This window comes from Pipistrellus hanaki (assembly GCF_964339955.1).
Source record: "Pipistrellus hanaki genome assembly, chromosome: 16".
NCBI lineage: Eukaryota > Metazoa > Chordata > Mammalia > Chiroptera > Vespertilionidae > Pipistrellus > Pipistrellus hanaki.
In genome coordinates, this window is record NC_140518.1 from 8,250,676 (window position 1) to 8,277,444 (window position 26,769).

General features: G+C 52.9%; 1 protein-coding gene across 1 annotated transcript; it reads left to right on the plus strand.

The window, feature by feature from the left end:
- Positions 1-392: 392 nt before the first annotated feature.
- On the plus strand, positions 393-26,539 carry PIP4K2B (phosphatidylinositol-5-phosphate 4-kinase type 2 beta). The gene is made up of 10 exons (XM_084862419.1): positions 393-681; positions 11,338-11,435; positions 13,090-13,186; positions 15,567-15,719; positions 16,664-16,810; positions 18,085-18,123; positions 18,616-18,729; positions 21,236-21,491; positions 22,103-22,206; positions 22,784-26,539. The coding sequence occupies exons 1-10, from the start codon at positions 523-525 to the stop codon at positions 22,862-22,864; spliced, it is 1,248 nt and encodes a 415-aa protein (XP_084718545.1). The 5' UTR covers positions 393-522; the 3' UTR covers positions 22,865-26,539.
- The last annotated feature ends 230 nt before the right edge of the window (positions 26,540-26,769 follow it).

The following is a 26,769-nucleotide window of genomic DNA, read 5'->3' on the forward strand; positions in this document are numbered from 1 at the left end:
GGTGCGATGGTACGTCCCGCCCCCGCCCGCCCGCCCCTCCTCCCCTCCCGGGCGTCGCCATCTTGGCACGTCAGGTTGCAGGAAATAGCCAAACCCTGGCTTTGGGGGCCCGGACCGGGACCCCTCCCCTCCCCGCCCTCCTCCCCTCGCTCCGGTGCGGGGTTCTGGGGCGCGGGGGCCGGCCGGGCTCCGGTCAGGCCCGGGGAGGAGGGGCGGGCGGGGCGGCCGCAGCTCCCGGGGGCCGGGCCGTACCACCCGGCGGGGGGCGTCGGGGACGGCCGGGCGGGTGCGGCTCCGGGGGCGGGCGCCGAGCGGCTGGCCGGCCCCCGGGGGCGGGGCGGGGCGGGGCGCGGGGCGGACGGAACCACCGGGGCGGGGTGGGGAGGTAACGGGACGGGCGCGACCATGGCGCGCTGAGGGAGGGGGGTGGGATCGGTCCGGGGGAGGCCTGGCGCCGCTGGCTCGCGCGCTGTCTCGGCCGCCCCCCCGTTCGCCGCCGCCGCCGCCGCCGCCGCCCCGGGCATGTCGTCCAACTGCACCAGCACCACGGCGGTGGCGGTGGCGCCGCTGAGCGCCAGCAAGACCAAGACCAAGAAGAAGCATTTTGTGTGCCAGAAAGTGAAGCTATTCCGGGCCAGCGAGCCGATCCTCAGCGTCCTGATGTGGGGGGTGAACCACACGGTAACCAGCTCCCCGGCGCGCCCCCGGCCTCGCGGCCGCCCCCCGCCTTCCCCGGCCTCCGCCCCGCGGCCCGGCCGGGGCGCCTGCAGCCCCGCTCCGGCCCCTCGCACGCCCACCCACCCCGCCCCGCACGCCGGCCGCCGGCCGTGCGCGCCCCGCGCGCCCCGCGAGGCCTGTGCCCCGTGGAGCGCCGCCGCCGCCTCCCGCCCTCAGCCCCTCTGTGCCCGCGTCCGGGGCGCTCGCCCGGCCGGCCCTGCAGCGCGGAGGGAAGGCCTGGGTGCAGCGGGATCGCCCTCATCCCCTCTCTCTCCGCCTCGCCCTCTGGGGTGCATGCGTGTTACCCCGCTGCCGGCTCAGGGTCTGGTTGACAGGGCAAGTGGCATTGGCCTGCCTGGCGGTGCCTCTGTGTCTGGTCGTTTGGTCGGTGTGGCTCCTCAAAGTTTCCCATCCTCCTGACCATGGAAGTCCTTCCCGGGTTTCCCTTTCTCCTGCTTGAACGAGATGTACCCGCTGGAGAAGCACAGGCTGCCTTGAACCACAGACACTTGGCCAGGGCCCTCCGGGTTAGTGAGGAGAGAAGAGGGGAGGCCGGGTTTTAAGGACTGTGGATGGTAGAAGGAATGTCTTCCGGCTTTCTCCCATGCGCCGCTCATGCCAAAGCCTTTGACTTCTCGTGTATTTAGCTTTCTATTGTATGGTCAGGAAGGGTGTGGCAGTGGGTGGTGATCGGGGTGAGAGAGGGGTCCCCTGGATCCTTGGGGCGCTGTGAGATTGTCCTACAGTCCGTCCGGAAGTTGGAGCCCAGGCCAGTGCGAGCTGGAGGGCTTGGTTTATGTCCTGCTTGCTTAGGGTCTTTTTTCTTCCTCTTCCAATTACTCACCCCCTGCACTCTGACCATGTCGTTGGGAGCCCGTAGATTAGGAACGAGCAAAAGAAGCAAAAGGACCCGAGACAACCAGCCCCACCGAGGAAAAGTTTGCAGTAGGGAGGATGGAGCTAACGGCTTGGGTTTCGGTCCTTTCGTTCCCCTCGCTTTTCTGAACACCTGAAATGGCCCGTAGACTCCCTCCATGGAGTTTTGGTTCGGTGGATGGATAGACTGTGGCCTGAGCCTTGTTTTAGAACTTCACACCTGATACAGAGAAGCACCTGTGTACGGTGCGGTTCTTCTTGGTTCTCGAACCGCTTCTGGCCAATAGTCCGGCAGAGTTTGTTCCTCCTGCTTCCTGCTACCTCGGGGGTCATTTGACATCAAAATGTGAACCCCGTGTCACTGCCTAGAAGTCCGTCCTTGATGTTGTCCTGCTGCCTGCTTCTCACTAGAAAGCATCCTTTCTGTGCAGAGAACTGGGAGAGGTCCAGGAGTCGGGATCCCTGTGGCCACACCAGCGGACGCAGCTCATTGTCCAGCGCGGTGGGCTGTGCTGGCCAGCGGGGCTGCTTGAGCGGCCTGCCTCCTCCTCTCTGCCTCCTGTTCCTTGTCCTGTCTCTCAGCCACGTGCCGGGGACAGTTGGGAAGTACCGTCTTGTTAGAGAACCTGAATGCATGAACCTCAACTGTGTGCACCTGGGCAGGGCGTGTGCGTGGGGCTTGGTTTTCTGATAGGCAGTCATCTGCTCAGATGGGGCATCAGGTGCATCTGTAGGCAGTTAGGCCATCCAGGTGGGTGGGTATAGCTGTGATTCCTACTCCATGGGATGCAGCAGTCACCTCTCTTGGCTAACTCAGAAAGTTTGCTGGAGGGCCAGCTGGGAAGGCATGGACTGTAAGCAAGAACCTTGCTTCTGGGCATAAAGAGCCAACACCTCAGGGGAAATGCCACTGGCACCACAGACCCGGACGGCTGAGTGAGCTTCTGAGGTCAGTTAGCCCCAACTTTTGATGCTTCCACCCAGCCTGTAATAAGTCTAGTTCTTAAAGGTCCCCATCTGGGAAATGGAGGCATCTCCCCAGAAGAAGTGTATACAATTTTGCAATTCTCTAGGGCAGTGGTCGGCAAACTCATCAGTCAACAGAGCCACATAGCAACAGGACAACGATTGAAATGTCTTTGGAGAGCCACATTTTTTAAACTTAAACTTCTTCTAACGCCACTTCTTCAAAATAGACTGGCCCAGGCCGTGGTATTTTGTGGAAGAGCCGCACTCAGGGGGCCAAAGAGCCGCAGGTGGCTCGAGAGCCGCAGTTTGCCGACCACTGCTTTAGGGGGTCAGGACCACATTGTTTTTAGTGGGTTGCTAGCCTTTCTTGGCGATTACCTTGCTTCAGAAGCCCGCTGTTGCAGTGTTTTGCAATCTGAGATTTCAGATCTCCCGTTTTCTTTGATTCTTTAGTTTCTCGCCCATTTAGGCAGTTAGGCCATCCATGATGGTCTGTGGCTGATGGTGAATGGGTCTGTCTCGGCCTGTAGTTCAATGAGTTACTCTCTCAGAGGTAGATGATTTACTTTTAGGTTCCAGTGTTGTCACATGAGCTGCTCTCATGGACGAGGTCACAGTGGTTGGTTTGCCGACCACTGGGATAGGGGCTTAATCACAAGGAACAGCAGCCTGTAATTATTGGAATCGAGAGTCTAGGTCAGTAGTCGGCAAACTCAGTAGTCATGAGCCGCAGTTTGCCCGCCACTGGACTAGGATGAAGCCCATGGGTTTGGTGGAGGAAGACTGTCGGAAACAGAGAGAAAACCCAAAAGACTTCGGGTTTGTCAGGGAGAACCGATGTTTTCATGGATGAAACATAGTTCAAAGGGTCTGGAATTACGGAAGAGGTGGCTTGTGAGAGGGGCGGGGAGAGCAGTAGAGACAGACCCGGCTTGATAACATGTTGCTTTGTTAGGACCAGGTGTCCGTGTAGCCTCACCCAGGTGGTCAGAAGGAATAGGAGCGATCGATGGTAACTATGTTTAACCAGCAGCCTTGTTCTTCAAAGTGGCGGCACCATCTTACACTTCCACCAGCAGAGTGTGTGTGTAGTCCTTGCCAACACTTGTTACTGTCTGTCTTTTTTTTATTGTAGCCATCCTAGTGGATGTGAAACGTTATTGTGATTTCAATTTGTTCCCTTTGTAACTAGTGAAGTTGAACATATCTTCATGTGCTTAGTGGTCATATTTGTATTTTCATTGGAGAAATGTCTGTTAAGATCCTTTGAAAAAAAAAAAAAAAGGACCCTTTGCCCATTGGGAAAAAAACTTTTTGCATCTTTATTTGGATTATTTGTCTTTTTATTATTGACTGTTAGAGAATTTGATATATTCTGAATGCAAGTTACTTATTAGATATATGATTTGCAAATATTTTATCCCATTCTTTAGGTTATCTTTTTCACTTTTTTGGTGTTTTCTTTTGAAGCTCAAGTTTTTAATTTTGATAAACTCAAACTTATCTATTATTTTGGTTGTTTGTGCTTTTGGTGCCAAATCTAAGAAGGCTTTGCCTAACCCAAGGTCATGAAGATTTTTTCTCTACGTTTTCTCCTAAGAAAAACTCTTTAAAAAAACCCAAAAAACAAAAAAACCTCTTACAGTTTTAGCTCTTATATTTAGGTTTGTAATCCATTTTGCATTTTTGTGTATGGTGTGAGAAACAGATTCAGTCTTTTTTTTTTTTTTTTTTTTGTCTTTTTTATTGATTTCAGAGAGGAATAGAGAGATAGAAATATCAATGAGAGAGAATCATTGATTGGCTACCTCCCCAACACCCCCTACTAGGGGGTGGGGATTGAGCCCACAACTTGGGCATGTGCCCTTGGCCAGAATTGAACTTGGGATCCTTCAGGCTACAGGCCGACACTCTATCCACTGAGCCAAACCAGCCAGGGCCAGATTCATTCTTAAGTTTGCTCATTCCTCTCCCACATTTCACCCCCATCCTGTCCATGCATTTTATAAGTGCAGACCCAGAACCTACTTTTCCTGCCTTTTTCTCTTGACCTGTTTCTTTAAAAACCTTAGGAAACTTCTGCTCTAATGAGGCCTTTGGGTGAATTTGTCCCTTACCAGGCTTTCCGACCTCATAGAGGGCAGTGGGCCTCAACAGGAGAAGAAAAGCCAAAGTATAAAAGGAAGGAATAGACTCAGGGGTGAATTTGTTGGCCCCTGTGGCTCTCTGTTCTCGCCTTTCTCTCTCTGGAGTTCCGGGTCTTGCTGGGGCTCTTGGTTTGAGAGTGTGGTTCCCAGTACGTCATGTTTTCTGATGGCGGCAGGTAATAAATGTTTGTCATGGTAGCCAGCCCATAGCTGAGTCACCCACGGAACCCTGGGACATGACAGGAATCCTGTATGCCCAGCCCCACCTCCTGGGGAGCAGTTCCAATGAAGGTCACACAGGGAAGTGGAGGCTTCTAGAATCAGCAATTCACCAGACTGGAACTGGTGACTGAATTTTCATTTCCAGTAGGATCAGCATAGAGTGAACTCTACTTCTAAGTTAGCCCTCATTCAGCTTGGTTAAACTCATTATTGATGCTAATGGTCATGGAATTAATCGTGTAGATAATCCAAAAACTACTATGATAAGAGATACAACAAACTTACCATTCTTATATGTTACTGGAGGCCTGGTGCATGAAATGCGTGCACAGGTAGGGTCCCTCGGCCTGGCCTGCAATCAGGGCCTTCCAGCTGCCTGCTGGGGCCTTCCTTCGTTCTGTGCTACCCCCTGGTGGTCAGCACACGTCATAGCGAGCGATCGAACTCCCAAACTCCCGAGGGACACTTTGCATATTAGCCTTTTTTATATAGAGATATTGAGTGTGACATTCGGATGAGTTAGCATTCCACAGTGCACTTCTGCTGGAGGTGAAAGAGGTTGGTCCAGAAATGTGTGGATAGTGAAGGAAAGGCACATCTTGCTGTAACGTTGCTTTAGTCATGCTTCAGAAGGTTCAGTCACTCCCCTTTGTCAGCCAAATAAAGTTTATTCTCTCCCTGTCGTTTAAGATTCTTAGCACTCTGGTCATAGCCTCCATAACCAATGCTAATCTTTCCCTTCCTCCAGACCATGGCCCCCTGGCATGGCCACACCAGCTTTGCTGTATCTTTTTGTCTTTATCCTAATGTTAGCCATCCTTCAATCCCCCTTTCCTAGCCATCCATCCCTCCACCCAGCGTCTGTTGTGCAACCACTGTGCCAGTCACGATAGGGACAAAGTAATGAGTAAGATAGTCTCCTCTTTTGTAGGGGCTCACAGCCTAGTGAAGACATTAAAATATAAGGAAATAATTACCAAAGTGAATGTGACACTTGAATATACAGATACACAGAGGCATGAGTAAATAAATCAACCTAGGGCCCTGGTCGGCAAACTGCGGCTCTCGAGCCACATGCAGCTCTTTGGCCCCTTGAGTGTGGCTCTTCCACAAAATACCACGACCTGGGCGAGTCTATTTTGAAGAATTGGTGTTAGAAGATGTTTTAAGTTTAAAACTTTTGGCTCTTAAAAGAAATGTCTATTGCTGTATTGTTGACTAATGAGTTTGCCGACCACTGGCCTAGGGAGAAGGGAGTTCTTGTAGAGCAAGTGTCATTGAGCCAGATCTTAGATGATTCTCTTAGCTTTATTCCTTCCTCTACTCTTGCTGCCACAGTCTGTCACCTAAACTATTGTAATGGCCCCATAAATGACACTGCTTATTGTTTTTGCCCTTTCCAATCCTTACTTGACTTTGATTCCAGAATTACATTTTTGTATCGCCCGTCTGATCACGTGAATTCTCAGACTTGAACCTGAGAGGACTTCCCGTTGCCTGCGTAGTTGAGTCCAAATTTATCATTTAGTGGACAAGCCGAAGTTCAAATCCAGGCTGTCCCCCTGATGTTGTTTTAGCTTTTGAGTAGTAATTTCTCTCTGCTTTGGCACCATAAAGCCTGGGAGCAAATCCTGAGTCTGCACACATTATCTGTGTGACCTTGAGCAAGGCACCTTGAACCTCTTTTGCAAAATCAAATTAATAATACCTTATGTAACTATTAAGTATAGAAATAATAAAGACAATATAAATGTATAAATGTATTATGACACGTAATGTAATATACAATAATATAAAGCACTGGCTGTTTACAGGCATTCAATAAATAGAAGCAGAATGTTATTTATTAATTGATAATATGTTAGATCATTCACCTATCTTTCCTGTATTATCTCTCTACTTTTAAAAGTATATATATATTTTAAAATATTTTTATTGATTTCAGAGAGGAAGGGAGAGGGGGAGAGAGAGAAACGTCAGTGATGAGAGAGAATCACTGATTGGCTGCCTCCTGCACACCCCCTACGGGGGGTCAAGTCTACCACTCAGACATGTGACCTGACTGGGAATCGAATCTTGACCTGGTTCATAGGGCAACGCTCAACCACTGAGCCACCTTGGCCGGGCACAACTCTGAGTCTTGGTTCTGACTGTTCTCACAGCCTGGAATTTCCTTCCTCTTATTATTATTATTATTATTATTATTATTTTTTGAGATTTACCATTCTAGACTTTTCTTATGTATATTTCTCTCTGACTTCCTCTAGCAATCAACTCTCACTCTTCAGTCAGAATCAATCACTTTTTTTTTTTTAAATCCTCACCTGTGAATGTTTTTTCCATTGATTTTTAGAGAGAGTGAAAAGGAAAGAGGGAGGGGAAGAGACAGAGAAACATCAATTTGAGAGAGACACATCAATTAGTTGCCTCCCACAGGCCCCCCAACAGGGGCCGGGGATTGAACCTGAAACCCAGGTATGTGCCCTTGACCAGGAATGAAACCCGAGACTCTTTGGTTCTTGGGCTGATGCTCTAACCACTGAGAAACTTGGACCAGGGCAGAATCAATCATTTTTTTTCATATATATATATATATATATATATATATATATATATATATATTTATTGATTTTTTACAGAGAGGAAGGGACAGGGATAGAGAGTTAGAAACATTGATGGGAGAGAAACCTGGATCAGTTATCAGTTGCCTCCTGCACACCCCCCACTGGGGATGTGCCCACAACCAAGGTACATGCCCTTGACCGGAATCGAATCTAGGACATTTTCAGTCCGCAGGCTGAAGCTCTATTCATTGAGCCAAACCAGTTAGGGCTGAAATATATATATTTTTATTTCAGTGAGGAAAGAAGAGGGAGAGAGAGAGAGAAACATCAGTGATGAGAAAGAATCATTGATCAGCTGCCTTCTGCATGCCCCACACTGGGGATCAAGCCTGCAATCTGGGCATGTGCCCTGACTAGGAATTGAACCGTGACCTCCTGGTTCATAGGCTGATGCTCAACCACTGAGCTACATCTGCCATCAGCCGGACGAATCAATCATTTCTTAATCTGTTTTCCCATCTCCCTTTATTTATAACTATCGCATCTTCATGTTGTGTTAGCTACTTGTCTGTCTTCCTAGCTAAACAGAGATATGTCCTTCCCCTTTTTGCTTCCCCAGTTCCTGGCACAGGACTGGCCTAGAATAAGCCCTCAATACATTGAGTAGAAAAGTAAGCTGAAGAGCCAGATCAGGAAGGACCTTCGAGGGGAAGGAGTTAAAGCTGCCCTGAGGGTGATGCGCCCAGGGAGAGTTAAGCTGGGCTGTAACAGGATCTTGTAGATTCTTCCAGTGTCAAGTGCTCTTGGCAGTAGCAGAAGGGGCAGGAGGTGCCCTGATCCTAGCCTGATGGGTGAGGCTGGGAGTCTTACCCTCTGCCCACACTAACCTCACCTTCTCTGGACTGAGCACCAGCTGTTCCTGATGCCCGTCCCTTCGTCCTCACTGGCTCGGATACGACTTCCGCTTTCCCCGGAGCCTGGGTTTGTCTTTCCCTGAGAAGGGGACGGGCTCCTACTTCAGTGTGTACAGCGTCTCCCCCACTGCGTGGCCCCTCTTCCCTAACACACATGAAGCATGTCGTAGGTATTTCAGTAAGTGCTTGTTCCATTGAAATTGAATAGGACTCGGGGGACAAAAAATTTAGCACAACTAAAATAAAGAGGTACAGCTAATCCCTAGAGTGAGTGAATCATCTCCATGTGGTCCCAGGAAATGAGGGGTGAATCTACATAGTTCAGATGTGTGGATTGTTGACCAATATCTCAGAGATTTCCCACTAGTAGGTTGTGTAGTCAAGAATAGAGAGGGAATGAGCGCCCAAAACTAACCAGCTTAACAACCATTCAAACTATGCCTCCCGAGAGCTACAGAGAGGATGGGTGAGAGAGCATCCCTGAATAGCTCCTGTTAGAGCATTTCACCCTGCCTACGGGGCCATTGACCCCCTCAGGCAAATGCTCTGTCTTTTTAGCTCTCGATGATCCAGCCCAGGCCTTGGCACCCAGCTTGGACATTAGACCAACCCAGAGTCAATCAGCTGCACAGGCTAGGACATTTTGGTGTAAAAGCATACTCTTTGAGCCAGTGGTACGTTCTTCCTAGCATGATGCTATGAGCTAGGAAAGGCAGAATTGCCTAAGAGCCGTGAACTCCTTTAACTCTCAGAGCCAAGCTTACTATGCCAGGAAAGAGGAAGTGGGACAGCTACCATGAATTGTTTCTGTTGGCAGAAAAGCAAGGAAGTGGAACGGTTTCCTCCGTAGGCACACAATCAGGTTCCCTGCGCACCCCTCGGAGTGGGGACTGGCGTGGCTGTGTGTGTGTGTGTGTGTGTGTGTGTGTGTGTGTGGCCCGTTATCCAATGGCAGGCATCACAGAGCTGGATGCTGGACATTTTAAGTACAGGTTGACCAGTTTCCACAAACGTGTATCTACCCATGTAATCATCACTCCAGACAACATAGAGGACATTTCTGTCACACCTCTCAGTTCCTTCACAATTAGCTCCCTCCCAAGCCAGCCCAGGCCACCTCTTAGTGGATTTCTCCCACTGTAGATTGCTGTTCTAGAACTTCATATGAACAGAGCATACAGTATATACTCCTGAACCTGTGCGGGTCAGTTTCCCCCAGCCCCACTGCCAGTTCCCACTGCCCTACTGTCCCTCCTCCCCGTACGCTCTCTGCCTTTCTCAATCCCCCCGCGTGTCCATTGGATACCCCACCAGCTCCAGGAAGGTCCCACTCACCAGCCCAGTTACTGCATTAACTTGAACTTCCTCTGTCTTCAGAGATTTCCAAATAAAATGGTTTGGAACATAAAAGGGGCAGCGAATGAAATGCCATTTCCCCCCATTTACGGTTCTGGGGAGCCCTAATTAATGACTCCAGGTTACCCCCTCATGGCCACGTGGGGCCTCATGGACATAATGGGGTTTGCAAGGGAAGGATCCGGGAGACCCAGGCCATGCCCTCCCTCCCCGCTGTCCATTAAGTCAGGACTGAGGTTTCCGCTGTAAATCCGGAATGCATTAGTGGCCACTGGGTTGAGGGTCAAATGTCAAACGCTCTGCTGTGATGGGAGAGGACGTCTGGGGCTAATTAGCCCACTAATTGGCAAACTGGGAACGGGGAAGCCAAGGGGTTGCCCTCAGTCCTGCACCAATGGAAGCCAGCTCCCTGTCCCAGCGGCAGCTCCCTCAGGGGAGGAAAGACAAGGAGAAGGTACCTTGCAGTGGGGGCAAAGCACCCCCCCCCCCCATCGCGCACCTCTCCCCCAATTATCATGAGGCAGGACACAGCTTTAAGAACTGGCCCTGCTTTAATCAGAGAGAGTGAGCCAGTGGCCAGATATCTCTACCTCTTCTGCTCACTGTGAATTGAAGCCTTTACTTTGAAGATGAGTTATACGCCCAGTTCTTTTCTTGCCCTAGCTGATTTCTCTCTCTCTCTCTCTCTCTCTCTCTCTCTCTCTCTCTCTCTCTCTCCCCCTCTCTCTTGCTCTCTCTCTCTCTCTCTCTCTCCCTCTCTCTTGCTCGCTCTCGCTCTCTCTCTCTCTCTCTCTCTCTCTCTCTCGTTCTCTCGTTCTCTCTTGCTCTCTCTCTCTCTCTCTCTCTCGCTCTCTCTTAGAGAAAAAAAGTGTGTGTGTGTGTGTGGGGGGGGCATTTTCCACTTATTTATGCATTCGTTGGTTGATTCCTGTATGTGCCCTGACTGGGATTGAACCCGGAGCCTTGGCACTTTGGGATAGTGCTCCAAACTCCTGAGCTACCTGGCCAGGGCCTACGCTGATTTCTTGAGAGACCCACAATTTGTATGAAGATGTTCAGAGGCCTCAATACTCACGTAGGTTGGGTGACATGTACTCATTGATCCATCATTGCATTGACAAATATTTATGTAGTTCCCGCTATATGCACATCCTGGACCAAGTTCTACAGAGCCCCCAAAGATCAGTGAGATGGTGTTTGCTCACAAAGATCAATACTGCCATCTTGCCTAGGTTATAGTCTCGCAGACTTAGGAGGTTAATAACATTAACTTCAAACGAGGGAGGCTGTGAGATGGCCAAAAGAGGGACACGGGAATTCTAACGGGAAAGGACATCTATGGTCTGGAATCGTGGAAAGATGAATGGAAGAGGCGCCTTGTGAGCTGGACCATGTCAGGTGGGGAGAATTTCAGTAGATGGAGAGGCGGTTGGGAAGAGAAGAGCAGAAACGAAGACGAGGGAATCCATGAGCATGTTTATGGTGAGATGGTGGCATCCACATGGCGGCCCATGGTCTGTCTGAGGCAGGAGGCCTCCGAGCTGCGGGCCTCACTCTCCCTGTGCTTTGCAGATCAATGAGCTGAGCAACGTCCCCGTTCCCGTCATGCTGATGCCAGATGACTTCAAAGCATACAGCAAGATCAAGGTGGACAACCATCTCTTCAATAAGTAAGTTGCCTCTTGAGTGGACTCAGGTTGTGTGGGCAATCCTTTCCCGTAAAGCAGAGAGCTGCTGAAACCTGTGTGAGGCGGGGCCGCCCGCACCTGGCAGGGTGTAGCAGGGACACCGGGGTCACCGAGCTGAAAAGCTGGCTGGAGAGAGGCATTCATTACGGCCTCTCTCCCCCAGTTGTCTTGTCATCTCACTCCGTTATCAGCTCCCTCCAGTGCCCCGGAGGGCCTGGGCTCTGCCCCGGTGATTCATCCAGGGCCAGGGTAAGAAGTGAGCTGCTCAGGGCTGAGCTGTCTAGTTTGAGGCTAAAAGTAGTGGCCCTATCTTGATCTTAGTCTGAGGCTAGAAGCTGCCTGCCTCGATTCTGGCCTGGGATGCATCCAAGCTGTTTTCTCTCCAGCTTTGTGTGATCTGCAGGCTGAGCACGGTGCCTGAGGGCGCTATCCACAGTAATTCTCACTTTCGTTCCTTGTGGCTTCTTGGATGGACACTGGGGCCTGAAGGTTGTCTCAGGCTTTGTTGAAGCAGCCATCTCACCTGGCACAGATTGGGGTCTACTCTAAGCCCTTTGGGGACCTTGCTTTTGATCCTACTACTAGAGGCCTGGGGCACGAAGTTCGTGCATGGGTAGGGTCCCTAGGCCTGGCCTGCTATCAGGGCTGATCGGGACCTTTCTTCCGGCTGCTGGCTGGGGCCCTCCTTCTTTCTTCAGCGCCCCCTGGTGGTCAGCACACGTCATAGCAAGAAATCGAACTCCAGGTCTCTGGCTCGAACTCCTGAGGGGAAATTTGCATATTAGGCATACACACACACACAGACACACACACACACACACACACACACACACACATATAGATATATAGATAGATAGGTAGATAGGTAGATAGGTAGATAGGTAGGTAGATAGATAGATAGATAGATAGATGAGTCACCCCAGAAACTGTTTGCTGCTCACACTCTCTTCCTTTCTGCATTTGAATCCAATCCTGGTTCCACTCTCACCGTTCCACAGTCCTCACCACCTCACCCGCTGGGCTCTGTCACCCACCAGTCGTCTCTGACTGTTAGCTGGAGGAGAAGCTTGATTTGAAAATGTCCCTTAGTGACCTCTTTCTGCCATAGTAATAACATCATCTTATTCTAGAAGCTGGGGCGTACCGGAGGCAGCCAGTGGATGTTGATGTTTTTCTCTCATCAGTGTTTCTGTCTCTCTCCCTCTCCCTTTCTCTCTGAAATTAATAAAAATATATTTTTAAAAAAATGAATTAAAAAATATATTTTATTGATTTTTTACAGAGAGGAAGGGAGACAGATAGAGAGTTAGAAACATCGATGAGAGAGGGTCATCAATCCTACTGGGGATGTGCCCGCAACCAAGGTACATGCCCTTGACCGGAATCGAACCCGGGACCCTTCAGTCTGCAGACCGACGCTCTATCCACTGAGCCAAACCGGTTTCGGCTAAAAAATGAATTTAAAAAAGAAGCTTTCCAGGCTCACCTCCTGCATTTCTGGAGGCTAGAACCCTACATTTAAGCCCTGCGGACTGTTCAGATCACGGTGGTCCATGGACCACACTCTGAGAGTTCTGATGTGAGAGTTAAGATACTAAGCGAGATGTTCACAAAGGCCTGTCTCTGCTTTTCCCAGGGAGAACCTGCCCAGCCGCTTCAAGTTTAAGGAGTACTGCCCCATGGTGTTCCGGAACCTCCGGGAGAGGTTTGGGATTGACGACCAGGATTACCAGGTACACGCGTCTTTGCAGAATCGGGATTGGCAGGTGGCGTGGGGCCAGGAAGCCACAGGACACGCAGAGAGACGTGTCTGCCGTTCCTGGCTGTGTCCCCCTGTCCTGCTGCTCTCAGGCCCAGGCAGTCTTTTCTCTGTGTCGGTGGCTCTTGGAGGAGTGAGGGCCTTGGGAGCCGGGGAGGGAGAGGGACTGCAGAAGCTGCTTTCTGTTAGTCTGACATCCCAGTGGAGACTGAAGAAGCCTTCTCCTTCATAATTCCACCTAAAAGGGAGAGAATTATTGCCAGCGGGAGAGGAGGCCTCTTAAAGCCCGTAGACAGATTAGAAAAGGAAGACCTAAGGCGAGTGTAATCTCTTGCCAGGCTGGAGTGCCGCCTCCTAACCTTGTCCCCTGTCCTGATGTTGGGAGGGGGCAAGGCATGGCAGGAAACTGCCCCCTTTGTCCCATTGGGGGGAATGAATCCCAACATCAGGGACATTTTAGTGTAACTACAGCTGTGGTTTCTGTCCCTTCCCCACCTAGCACCTTCCCTGGACCTTCCTCCCTCGGGAGACAGCCTGTGGTGGAGAACCCCCTTCACTTCCGTAGCAGGAAGACCTTTGGCTGACTTCCCATTGTCGGGGAAAGGAGTGCACAGCCTGGGGAAATCTAAACGGATGCCCCAGGCTTTTATATATATATATTTTTTAATTTTTAAAAAATATATATTTTATTGATTTTTTTACAGAGAGGAAGAGAGAGGGACAGAGAGTTGGAAACATCAATGAGAGAGAATCATCGATCAGCTGCCTCTTGCACACCCCCTACTGGGATGTGCCAGCAACCAAAGTATATGCCCTTGACCGGAATCGAACCTGGGACCTTTCAGTCCACAGACTGACGAGCCAAACCGGTTTTGGCTGCCCCAGGCTTTTAAAACACGAACCCTTCCACCCCCTCCCTGTCAGCCTTCCCCAGGACAAGCAGAGTGAGTCTCCCTCCCCTCTCTCCACGCTGAAGGCCTCCTGCAGAGATGTGTGTCCTGAGGAGAGGGAGAGGGGGAGAGAGAGGAGATGCCAGGGGCTTGGGCAAGCAGGAAGGTCTGAGAGGTACTGGGAGGTCCCCCGCCCCCGCGGCTAGGAACAAACCTTAAATGAAATAATGACCTGATTGCAGCCTGAGACTTTCCTGAAACTTCTTGCCATAGTCACAACCCAGGTAACCTGCTCGGACCTCTTCCTTCCACTGTGGCTCCTCCCCCTCCCCTTGGCCTTCTAACCAGATCCTCTCAGTGTCTGCATTTTTTCTCTAATAGCCTTGTGGGCAATGATTGTGCTCACAACTGAAATGGGGCAGGGAGGGTGGTGTTCTATGAGGGACGCTAGGACTGCCAGTGATGTAGAGTCAGAAGACGCTGCCTGAAAAGAGGCCAGGGTGCAGGCAGTCCCCCCCTGGGCCTGAGGCCTCTCCGTCCTCCTGGTAGAAGGACCAGGCGGGGAGAGCGGGCCCTCAGGCACGTAGCCTGGGCCGGGGACATCCTGCTTTGGGGGTGCTCCTTTAGTCTAGGGAGCCCCTCCCCACTTCAGGCTTTCGTGGTGCCCCCTTCTCGTGAGGGGGCTTTAGGTGAAGGCAGAGTCGGGTCCCAGGTGAGAGAGGAGAGGCTTCTGTGAGCAGATCACTCTGTGTCTTCTCAGCATTTCCCTACCTGCCTTGCTCCCAAAGGCCTTTCCCAGGGTCTGTTGGTGCACACATCCCCTTTGTTTGCCTCACCTTCCCCTGCTCTTCTTGAGGCCCCCACAGCTCTCTGACCCTGATGGGAGGGGACCTCGAGGAGGAGCAGGTACAGACCAGAAAAGCCCGCCCTGCGCAGGGAAGCAGGTGTTGGAGGTGGAGGCAGAGGTGTTGGACAGAGGTAGGACCAACTCCGGTTTTGGGAAGGGTTTCCTAGCTCAGGTACACGGGGGAGAGAGGCCGCTGTGCCCGTGGTTTATTTATGCCAGACCTCTGGAATCTGTCCTGAGCTTCGTTTCCGTCATCCTAAGAGACTGGCAGAGTCACTTCGCTCTGCCTCCTGGTGCTCCGGTGAGGAAGCTGGGGAGCAGAGGAGTTAAGGGGTCACATCACCTGCGAGTCCCTGACGTCGTAGGTAGCTGTCCGGGATCAGAAACAAAGGAAGCATTTCACAGGAAGCCCTCTTCCCACCCCAAAGACTGGCAGCAGCTCTTGTCACTCGTAAGGAAGACTTTGGGGAGAGAGATGACCTTCCCGGGAGTAAAAGGGCGAGGAAGGTCCCATCTTCTCAGTGGCCTTGGCTTTGGAGCGACGGCCCATCGCAGAAGCTGCGGCGTCAGAGTCCCGGCCCCCTCCCAAGCCCCGCTCGCTCTGTCCTGTCCCTCAGAACTCAGTGACACGCAGCGCCCCCATCAACAGCGACAGCCAGGGCCGGTGTGGCACTCGCTTCCTCACCACCTACGACCGGCGCTTTGTCATCAAGACGGTCTCCAGCGAGGACGTGGCCGAGATGCACAACATCCTAAAGAAGTACCACCAGGTACGGTGAGTCCCGAGCCTGGCGCGGAGGGTGGGCCGAGGAGGGAGGGAGCGGGGGAGAGGGGTCCTCTGGTGACAGCAGATGCTTCCTGATCCCCGAGCACTGGGCCCCCGGTACTGTGTCTGCGAGGAGGGACTGAAAGGGAAGGACGAAGGCATGTTCCTGGCTCTGTCCCAGTTGAACAGCTGCTTCTTTGTTTGCTTGTTTTCTTTATTGATTAAGGTATTACATGTGCCCTCAACCCCCCGTGTCCCCCCATCTCACCCCCCGCTCATGCCCTCACTGCCTGGCGTCTGTATCCGTTGGTTATGCTTATGTGCATGCATACAAGGCCTGTGGCTGATCTCTGCTGCTTCTTGCCAGAGTTGGGAAGTTTCCCCCCTGGTTTCTTCTGAAAGAGGTCCCGTGGGCTCGGCACGGCTGCTTTCCTTCCTGTCCCCACTCCCCACTCTCCCCGGAGGCTGTCCCTGAGAGGAGCCGGAGTGCGGGGCGGGGGCCTTATCTGAGGGCCTGCCCCAAGCCTGGGGCACCTGAGAAGTGGTGACAGGGACGTCTAGTCTTTGGGGAGTTACAGTTGGGGCGTGGCCGGGTGAGAGCTTGTGGGGAGCATTGTTTTCCCAGACAGCTCGATCCCAGCGGCCTCTGCAGCCCCTCTCTGCCCTGCAGCTCCCACTGCAGCCGCAGAGGAGATGCCAGCCTAGACCAGTGGTGTTCCTACGGAGGAGCCCCAGCAACATAAACCAGCGGGCCCTGTACAGCCGGCCCCGCCTCTCGCTCCGTTAGCCCGTTGCGGGTGGGGGTGGCGGCTGCCTGCTGTAAGTCTCAGGAGCCCGGTGACTTCACGTAACTCAGTTTAGAGTCCCAGGCAGGCAGCGTCTGAGCCTGGGAGGGCCCGTCCGTCCCGGCACCTTCCTGCGCTCCTGAGCCTCCGCCTTCCTTCCCAGTTCATCGTGGAGTGCCACGGCAACACCCTCCTGCCGCAGTTCCTGGGCATGTACCGCCTGACCGTGGATGGCGTGGAGACCTACATGGTGGTCACCAGGAACGTGTTCAGCCATCGGCTCACTGTTCACCGCAAGTACGACCTCAAGGTAAAGGGCTGTGCGCTTCCCAGCTCGGCGGCTCTCTCCCCCGGGGCTCGGGAGCGCCACGATTCCAGCTGCCACGTAAGGGGGAATCCAGAGCATATGCCGCACGGACAGGTGGCTCTGGCGTTGATTGTCTGATTCTTGTGGGCCACGGGCTGTGTGACGTCCAGGTGACAGTGACAGGAGGTCACTTAAGCCCCCCTGCACCACATTTATGTAACAACTAGAGGCCCAGGCACAGATTCATGCACTGGTGGGGTCCCTCTGCCTGGCTGGCGGGGATTCTGCTGAAACTGGCTCTCCGACATCCCCCGAGGAGTCCTGGATGGTGAGAGGGCGGTTCTTGGGTGACGTACCCCAGAATCGGACTTCCTTCCTCTCTGGTTCCGGTGCATCCCGCAAACACTGCAGCTGCCAAGTGCCTGGTGGTCAGTGCATGTCATAGCACTGGCTGGTCGGCCAGTCAGCTGATTGCTTAGGCTTTTATATAGAGAGATGGACGCTCTGTGACTGCTGGCAGTGGGATGGGACAGGCTGCTCTAAGTGCACACACACTGGCATCTGTCCAGGCCCCGTGGACTGACAGCACAATTGCGTTTCTAGGCACTGAAGGCAGCACACGGCCTGCGAGCCACAGCACTCACTCTCTGACTTCACCAGCTGCCTTGCACCACTGCCCCCCTGCTTCAGCGGCACTGGTTTCCGGCCCAGCCCTGCAGTCTGTGCTCCCCTCCTCCCCCAGGTCCACACAGGCGGCCTGAATTATTTCCCTCCCTGCCCTTTCTCTGCCTCCACCTTCCCCCACCCAGTTACTTCCTGCACCCCCTCTGAGCTCAGCTCAGGTATCGCTTGTTTCTGGAAGCAGGCCTTGGCCACTGGCCCTCTCCAGTCCAGGCCCCTCCCTGTGCTTCGGGCTCTCAGAGTGTCCTGTGTCCTCTCCGTACCACTCACACCACTGTGGTTAGCGGGCTCATTCATTGTGTAGCTACCGCTTCCTGCCTGTCTGCCTGTTGGAGGGGAAGTTCCCCCAGGGCAGGCACTGAGACGCCTGGCACAGTCCTGTCTCCTGACGCCTGTCCACAGTCCTGAGCAGGACGTGGACATAGAGTCTGGGAGCGGTCGCTGACAGAGGAAGTGAGCAAGCCGCTGCCTCCTGGCCCCTCTAGGATTCTAACCACCTACTTCCCTCACCTGCTGCCTCTCCCCAAAAACTGGGCATGGTTCCCGCTCAGCGGAATTTGCCTCAGCCGGACTCCTGATGGCTCTTATCCTTTCAGGGTTCTACGGTCGCCAGAGAAGCGAGTGACAAGGAGAAGGTAAGCTGGGGCCAGTGCTGATCGCGTGGGGAATGGGCTGGCTTGGGATGCGAAACACCGATTGGCCATCCTGTCCCTTCCTCCATCTCAGCCCCTAGTCCACTTCCCAGACGTGCCGTGTGCCAGAGCTCGGTGTCACTGAGCACTGCCTAGCCTCAGCCTCCCCTCCGCTCAGCCTCGCCTGGGTCTCCAGCCGCTGGGCTGGCCCTTGGGGCTCTTCATCGTCCTGGAGGGCTGGCCCGTCCTGGATCAGGGGGTGGCTGCCTGACGCCCGCGCTAGCCCTGGCTCAGCAAGAAGGCATGCTTGTCAGTCCTCCCTGTTGGACACACTCGCCGTCCCTGTCTGCCCGAAGCCTGGGCCTTCAGCCTCCTGTGCTGAGCTGTTGGCCACCTGCTGTGTAGACCCTTCCCCTCTCTGTGCTGTTGCCCCGGGCAGGGACCCTTGGGGTAAAGGAATCGGGCTGCTCGGCTAACACTGCTGCTGTCTCCCAGGCCAAGGACTTGCCAACTTTCAAAGACAACGACTTCCTCAATGAAGGGCAGAAGCTGCACGTGGGAGAGGAGACTAAGAAGAACTTCCTGGAAAAGCTGAAGCGGGACGTAGAGGTACCGATTAACTCGCTTTCACCGGTCGAGCAGGGTCTCCTCTTGTCCCCAGAGCAGGAGCCTCTTCAAAAAAAACTGAACTCACTCCTTCCCAAGAGTGCAGACGGAAGGAGTGGTGATCTGAGCAGAGGGGTGGTTATTTGCACCTAAAGCTGGTGCAGATGAACCTTCCGTTTGGAGTGCTTTCCCTCATCTGCTCCAACACCTTTCTCAGGCTCCTTCAGAACTCCTTCCTGGTGGTTCCCTGTGGAGGGGCAACCGGCCATCAGAGCAACAGGAAGCCAGCTCTGGAGATCCACCAGCCGTGCACAGCATGAGTGCATTTTGTTTACCCATTTACCCACCAGTGGACATTCGGTATATTAGTTAAGATTCTCCAGAGAGAAACAGAACAAGAAGAGTGTAAGTAGATAGATAAATTGATTGACAGATGGAAAGATGTTTATTACAAGGAATTGGCTCACATGACTACAGAGCCTGACAAGTCCCAACACCCGCAGTTGGCCAGGTGGGGCCCCAGGAGGGCAGATGGTATTGTTTCGGTCTGGAGGCTGGCAGGCTCAGGCCCAGGAGGAGTGGCTGTTTCAGGCCACATCTGGAGAGAAAAGCAGATTTCCCAGCTGATGGGCAGGCGGAGGAAGTTCCCTTTGACTCACTGGAGGGTCCTCCGTTTTGTTCTGTACACACCTCAGACCCACCCACCTTAGGGAAGGCAATCTCTTTTACTCACTTTGCTGACTCAAATGTCAGTTCGTCCATAGGCATCCTACAGACACACTCAGAATAACATTTGAGCGAATGTCCGGGCGCCTAGTGGCCCGTCAGGTTGGCACATAGTATGAACCATCGCACTCGAGTTGCTTCATTGTGACCAGTGCTGCTGTGAGCATGAGTCTTACAGGCTTCTTTTGCTGGGAAGCTTGTCCTTCATCATTTCCTACCATGTTTGTGCCTTTATTCTGAAGTTCAGTTTGTTCAGTCTCTCCTCCCTTTTCTGCTTTTCTCTTTACTCTGCTCCTGAGAATGTTTAAAGGCAGTTTACAGAATTCATTTACATGTACATGTTGCTTTATAAATGTTCTCAAGAGGATGGGAGGGGGTACGGTTCAGGGACTCTCTCTCTCCCGGGATCCGGCCCCTTCTCCCCAGGCCTTGAGAAGCTTTGTGCAGGTGCTTGGAATGCTGCCCCCACCTTTCTCCGTCGAGGAGATTCTGCTGATCTCTGTCGTCAGGGCTTCTTGTGCTTTCAGTTGTGTCTGGGCCTGTGTGCAGAGCTCTCTGGCCCCACTGTCATTCTCCTCCGAGTTCCTTAGTCACAGTGGCCAGTTAGACAGGTTCAAGGTGCTGCAGGCTCAGTGTGTGACCTGGCATGTGGCTGCTGGTGGCTGCTGGCTAGTTCATGAGGATTTGGACCAGTGACTCTGGTCTCACTATTAGCCAGACTGGAATGCCGGCTGACCATGTCCATCCTGTGTCATTCCCACACTCTCTGTTCTCCTCCGAGACCTGGAGTCCTACATCAGGAGACCGGAGACACCATTCGACTCACAGCACATACAGACCGGGACTGAGCGGCACGGGAAGCCGCAGTGGAGGGGGGGCTGCAGCCTCCTCCCCCTGCACCACAGCCCTTTGACCTTGAGGAAAGAGTTCAGGACGGTGGTTGGCTCCGTCATCCTTATATCGTGTTTCCTTTAAATTTTCTCCCCATTTTACCCTGAGCAGAAAAAAGCTGAATTGCATATGTTTTCAAACTTTGCCTATTACCCCATTAGAAATACATTTTACCTGCAAACCCAAAACACACGCACACACAATGAAATACTATCTACCTTTACTTCATGTTATGTACTCTATTTTTCATTATATTTTTAATTATTTTTTTTACTCATTTTATAGAGAGCGGAATGGAGGGAGGGAGAGAGCGAGAGCAACATTGATTTGTTGTTCCACTTATTTATGTATTGATTAGTTGTTTCTTATATTGTGCTCTGCCTGAGGAGCGAACCCACAGCCTTGATGTATCAGGAAGATCCTCACCCGGCCAGAGCTTTTTCTTCTATTTGATGGTATTTAATAATAATTTTCAAAGTCCTAGTCTCAGCCCACTAAATTGGATGTAGAATCATAATGGATTGAGACTCAGGATTTGAAAGACAGTGGCATTCCGTCATGTCTTTCCTCACACTGGCCATGGCCTCTGGTCCCAGACCGCACGGCTGTCCCCCTCTCCCTGCAGTGCGCATTCGCCTTTCCCTCCACGGCCTCTGCCTGCCTGACTCTTCCCCGTCTGCCAGGCTGTCTCAGCCTCTCCCAGGGCGGCCCGCTCCGCTGCTGTGGGTCCGCAGCTCCGGCCCCTGTGGATGACCGTCTTCCCCATGGAGCACAGGGACTGAGGTCTCATCCTCTGGTTTTCAGACGGGAGAGCTGAGTTGAAAGGAATGTCTTCTCCCCTTTCCAGATGCCCCTGCGATGTCCTGCGTAACTTCTGCCTTCCTTCCCCTAGTTTCTGGCCCAGCTGAAGATCATGGACTACAGCCTGCTGGTGGGCATCCATGACGTGGACCGGGCAGAGCAGGAGGAGATGGAGGTGGAGGAGCGGGCGGAGGACGAGGAGTGTGAGAACGACGGGATGGGCAACCTGATCTGCTCGTACGGCACGCCGCCGGACAGCCCCGGCAACCTGCTCAGCTTCCCGCGCTTCTTCGGCCCCGGGGAGTTCGATCCCTCTGTTGATGTGTATGCCATGAAGAGCCATGAAAGTAAGTAGGAGCCTTGCTGCCCTGCCCACTCGGGCTCTCCTCCTGCCCACCTGGCCCGTTGTTTAGCTTCTGTGTGGGTCTGGGTTTCCACTTCATTCAGCAATCGCTGAGCTGGGCCTCTTTGTGCCCCCAGGCTCCACACTGAGTCATCAGCAGTAACTGTCCTCTGGGCCGGGGGGTCTTCTCCATAGGCCTTTCTTACCATCTCTGCTTGTCCTGGATGTTTGAGGCATAGTTCTCTGACTCATGGGATGAATAAAACTTTATAAATACCCTCATGTCAACCCACAGGGAGCTGTGAAGATCAAATACGATGAGAGATATGATATGGAATCTTCAATTGGTTGGAAGGTGGTCTCATACACCAGAAGGTGGAGGGTTCGATTCCTAGTCAGGCGGCTGATCGATGTTTGTCTCTCTTCTGAGCTCTCTATGGAATCGATAATAATAATTTCTAAAAACTATGAAAGCTTCTGAGGATTCCATTAGCCATTTCCCCCCTCAGATCCAAAATGGTAGGGATCGACCTGGATCTCACATCTGAAGGGTTATGGACCCAGTTACTTGCTGCTCTTCTCTCTGCCACCTCCTCCTCCTTGTTCCCCCTCCAGGTTCCCCCAAGAAGGAGGTCTACTTCATGGCCATCATTGATATCCTCACACCATACGACGCTAAGAAGAAAGCTGCGCATGCAGCCAAAACAGTGAAACATGGGGTGAGTTCTCCCAGCGGGTGGGCCCTCGCCTCTCAGGCCTCCTGCTCTAAGGAGACACCCCTGTGCCCCTCCCCCAGGGCAGGGGACAGGAAGCACAGCCTGCCAGGTTGCCTGGTGTTCGTTCTCTGCCATCTGTATTCCTCCCTGGATAATATGCCGACTTGTTTTCCCCTGTGTTCTCTGGCCCTCGGGACTCTGCGGCCCTGGAGCCTCTCCCAGGGTGCTGGGCATGCGGGATTTGTTGATGCCGGTAATGGCTGTTTACCTGTCCGCACTGCGCCCCAGAGGCTTCCAGCCACTCTTCTCCAAACAGCAGCTCCCAGAGGTCAGGAGGCTCTCTGCTACCTCCCACCACTTGCCTCTGCTTCAGTGGGTGCATCCCTGGGGTTGGAAATCAGACGAGGGGCCGGGGCAATTCTGAGACATAGCTGCCCCCTCTCCATGTGGCCTGCCCCGTCCATGGGGTTGGATTCAGCTCTAATGCTGATCTAGAGGCTCCTGAACAGCCAGGCTCGTCCCAGGAGCAGCTGCCACTGAGGGCCAAGGAGCTGGGCCTGAATCGATCTCTGTATTGCAGGCGGGGGCCGAGATCTCGACTGTGAACCCTGAGCAGTACTCCAAGCGCTTCAACGAGTTCATGTCCAACATCCTGACGTAGTGACCTTCTGCCTTCAGCCACAGCCAGAGAATGAGATACGGGGTTGGGGATCCGAAGGGGGAGAGGGTGTATTTGGGCTAGATGGAGGGGTGGGAGCAGAGTGGGGGGCCGGGGAGGGCGTTAGCAGTGAGACTGCAGCCTGTGACTGAACAGTTCTGGGGAGGGGGGTGTGCTGTGTGCTTGTGCTCACAGGATGTGGCCTCACCTCCTCCTTACCTTTCACTCCCCCATCCCGTTGACCCAGGCTAAAAGGGGTTCCCTTTTTGTCACCTTGTAGCCTTTAAAACGCCATGGGGCGAGAGGTGACTGTGGGTTTATTTGGGTTTTTCTGAAATTTCATTGCCCTCGGTTTGCTCTTTATGATGATGTATGTCATCACCCTATCCACCTCCCATCCTGCCCTAGTCCCTTCAGTTACAGGGGTCCCCTCAGCCGAGGACTGACCCGGAGGAGAGGTCAGACGCCGCCTCCTCGGGTCACTTTCAGTTTGATGAAGTATTGTGCACAGCCTCCTTCACCTTTCCTCCTCGGATCCTGAGCGCTGTCCTCCCGACGGAACACTCCAGTCCACGCCGGTCACTTTGGATCAGAATCAAAGCTCTCGGAGGGAGCGAGTTCATCCTCCTGGGCTGGCGAGGGTGGGGCTGCTGGGCTCTCCGACTGCTGGGTCTCAGAACCGGGTCACTGCTCAGCCGCTGGGCTCTCTGGGCTCCTGGAGGTCAGACGTCTTCTCTTCTCGATGAAACCTGCCTCCCACGTGGTCAAGAGGAACAAGCAAGGTCCCTTTCTTCCCCTTGGAGAAACCCCAGAAGCTGATGGGTGTCCAATGAGGGCTTGTGCCCTCCGCCCACTTCCTTCCTGTGACCTTTGCCCAGGCGCCTCACTTTAGCGAGCGGTCAGCTGGGGCAGATCTCCAGGGGCCTGGGCTCCCAGGGCTGCCCTGTAGGTCTGACTCCCTGGCCTGGGTTTGCCACCGGGATGTTGCGGCCAGCAGGGAGAGATGCCTCCCGCCTGGATGTGGTGCCCAAGCCTGAGGTTGTTCTTGGATCACGTGAGGATGTGACCGCCTAATCCAATGCAGAGGCTTGAGGTGGGAGTGGATTTGGATCCACCCTCGGGCTTTTTTTCCTTGATGCCCCATCTAGATTTCTAACAGATCTGCCACCTACAGGCTTCCTCAGGAGTGGCATCCTGCGGCTTCCTTCAGGCTCTCTCCCACCTCTGAGCCTTGCTATCCAGGACTCAGAATTGAGCTGTCATTCCGTGGTGACATCAGAGCTGTCTGGTCTAGCTAGCAGAGAAAACAGCCCTGTGCTGGGGAGGTACATTTCCATATCTCCTCAACCCCCCACCAGGAACGGGGGATTTAGGAGGAGATACGGCAAAACACAGATTCGAAGGAAGTTTGTGGAAGCATTTGGAATGAATGGATTGGTTTCCTACGGTCCTTCCAAACTTGGCCACGCTCAGCCTCTGGAGCAGGAACCGTCACCATCTCTGCCCTACCTGCAGCTTTAGGTCAGGAGGGAACGGAGACAGCATTCTGGACTCCTCTGGGGCTGCGGGACCCTTCTGGAAGAAGCAGATGGGCCAAACAACTGCCCTGGGCCCAGGAAGGGCCCGTAGGGAACTCTGAGCATCGGCAGTAAGACCACGAAGGGACTGGAGCAAGGACTTGAAACCAAATGGCACATGGAGAAAACAAACTGACTTAGGGATTCTATAGGAATGATGTTTGGACTTGATTTCCCACCTTTTAATCAAGAATAGAGATTTGGACCTGCTCATAGGCCCAGCATCTCCAAAGGCTGGCAGGCTGGCTCCCAGCAGCCTCCGTAGCCTCGGGCTCCCTGCATTTGGTCTGATCATGTTGCCATGATGTGTATGAATTATGTAATAATCCTATCAGTGAAAGATGAGCTACCGAGTATGACTTAACATTGAGTTTTGTGATTTTGTGCGGTTTATTTTTTGTATATTGTTTACATTTTGAGAGGTAGCACCCTATTGCAAATGCTCTTTGTGTTTCTGACAGTGTTGTTGATTGGGTCAGAACATTAAGCTGTGGTTTGGTGAATTGTAGATTTTTTTAAAGGTCATTCTGTGCTATTTTCAAAACCTTGGGTTTGGCCCTCTAATTCTTTTGGCATTCAAATGTTTAAAAGCTATTTATCTTGGTTTATGCAAGTTTTCTTTCTCTTCTTTTTGTAATGATGAAGATACTATATTTGGTTTGCAGTCTGAATGTAGAGAAGGTGAACTGATCCCCAAGCTTTTGTCTGTCCCCACTTTTCTTCCCCAAATCCCGCCATTACCTGCTGAGGGGATGGAACGACCCTCAACCTCACTCCCTGGAGCTGTGAAACTCGGCTGCCTCATGGCATCCTAGAGGAGTTTTGGGTCTCCCAAGAGCAAAGGTCTGAGAATAGGACGTGGCTGACTGGTGAGGTCTGAAGGGAGGATTCGTACCCCAGTCTCTCCCATCCTGCACCTGTTCCGAAAGGCTACAGATAAGAGACTAGTCTCCAGGTTTCCCAGCCAAAACGAGGGGTTTTCTGAAAACTCCAGAGACTACTAGCTGAAGGCCTCTGGCCCTTGTTCCTGTTCGTGAACCACTGAGTCTCATCCTCCCAGTGGGAGCTCCTTCCCATGCCCACAGTGGGAGTAATGGGAGGGCTGGGAAGCCCGCAGTCCGGGAGCACAGCTGGAGCAGTGCTCCATCGTCCCTTGCTTGCTCAGGAGCTCTGGTCTGTGGCTATTCTCAGCAGCCCTCCCTCAGTTCCCGTCACAGGCAGCTCTTCCTACTCCCCTTTTCCTCTGGCCTGTGCGTTAGGCCTCAGGCAGGCCCCGGGAGGACTCCGGACTGGGGGCTGCAGCCCCTGCCCTAGTGCTTTCGTCAGTCTGCCGGGATCTGCCCTGGGAGGTGAACCAAAGACCCAGGATTTTCCTCAGTAGCCAGTCCCACCCCCAGTTGTCTTTTTACCAGTCCCAGTTGGGAGAAAGACCTCAGCACTCCCCAGCATTTGAGCTACTAACACGTTAGGGGCTGGAGTGTTGAAACAACCCTTAGAGCTCTGGCCTCCCTCAGCACAGCTCTCCCAAGTCAAGGGACCTCACCTCTTTCCGTCAGAAACGTGTGGAGGGCGAGTCCACTCTCAGCACAGGAATCAAAGGGAAAACATTCAAGTAACTGCCCCTCAATGCACCAGCCATCTGCGCGGTCTGGAGGGGGCGGGGCCAGGGCCCTCATGAGGGTGCCTCCGAAGGGAAGACGTGGCTTACCCAGTGGGTGGTGCTGAGATCCCGGAGGCTGGAGAGGAATCTTCCAGAGCAGCCCCTTCCTCTTGCACAGGGGGAAGTAGGAACCAACCACCTTTGGGGGAAGGCCTGGTGGTGCTCAGCACACCCAAGCATCAGGTCTGGTCATTGTAATAAAAAATGTGAATTAAGTCTAGATTCAATTTCAGGGGGGAGCAGGATAAACTATCACCCCGCCATGTGTGTGTGACCTCCATTTCCCACTGCAATTTCCATTTTTTAAATAGGAATTTTCAGCCCCTGTGCTTGTCTAATGTCTGCTCGGAACACTTCGAGACCCTGTTACTGTTTTAAAATGCATGCGTGTTACGATGAATCTTCAACCCGAGGAAAATAAAACTTAAAAAGCTTTGTGTACACATCTGTTACGTGTGAGTCCTTTGGAAACGAGCCTTTCATTTCTTTTCTTTTTCTTAATTAAAAGGTTGTAGTCCGTGTCAGAGGCTGCTTGGGCTAAATTAATGTATGGCTTGAGTTTGGAGAAGGACTCACTTCTGGTCACCCACTTTCAGATGTGGTTAAGAGCTGGGCCCTGGAGCTGGTCTGTGTCATTCCCGCGCACACGGAGAAAGGGACAGACCCGCCCT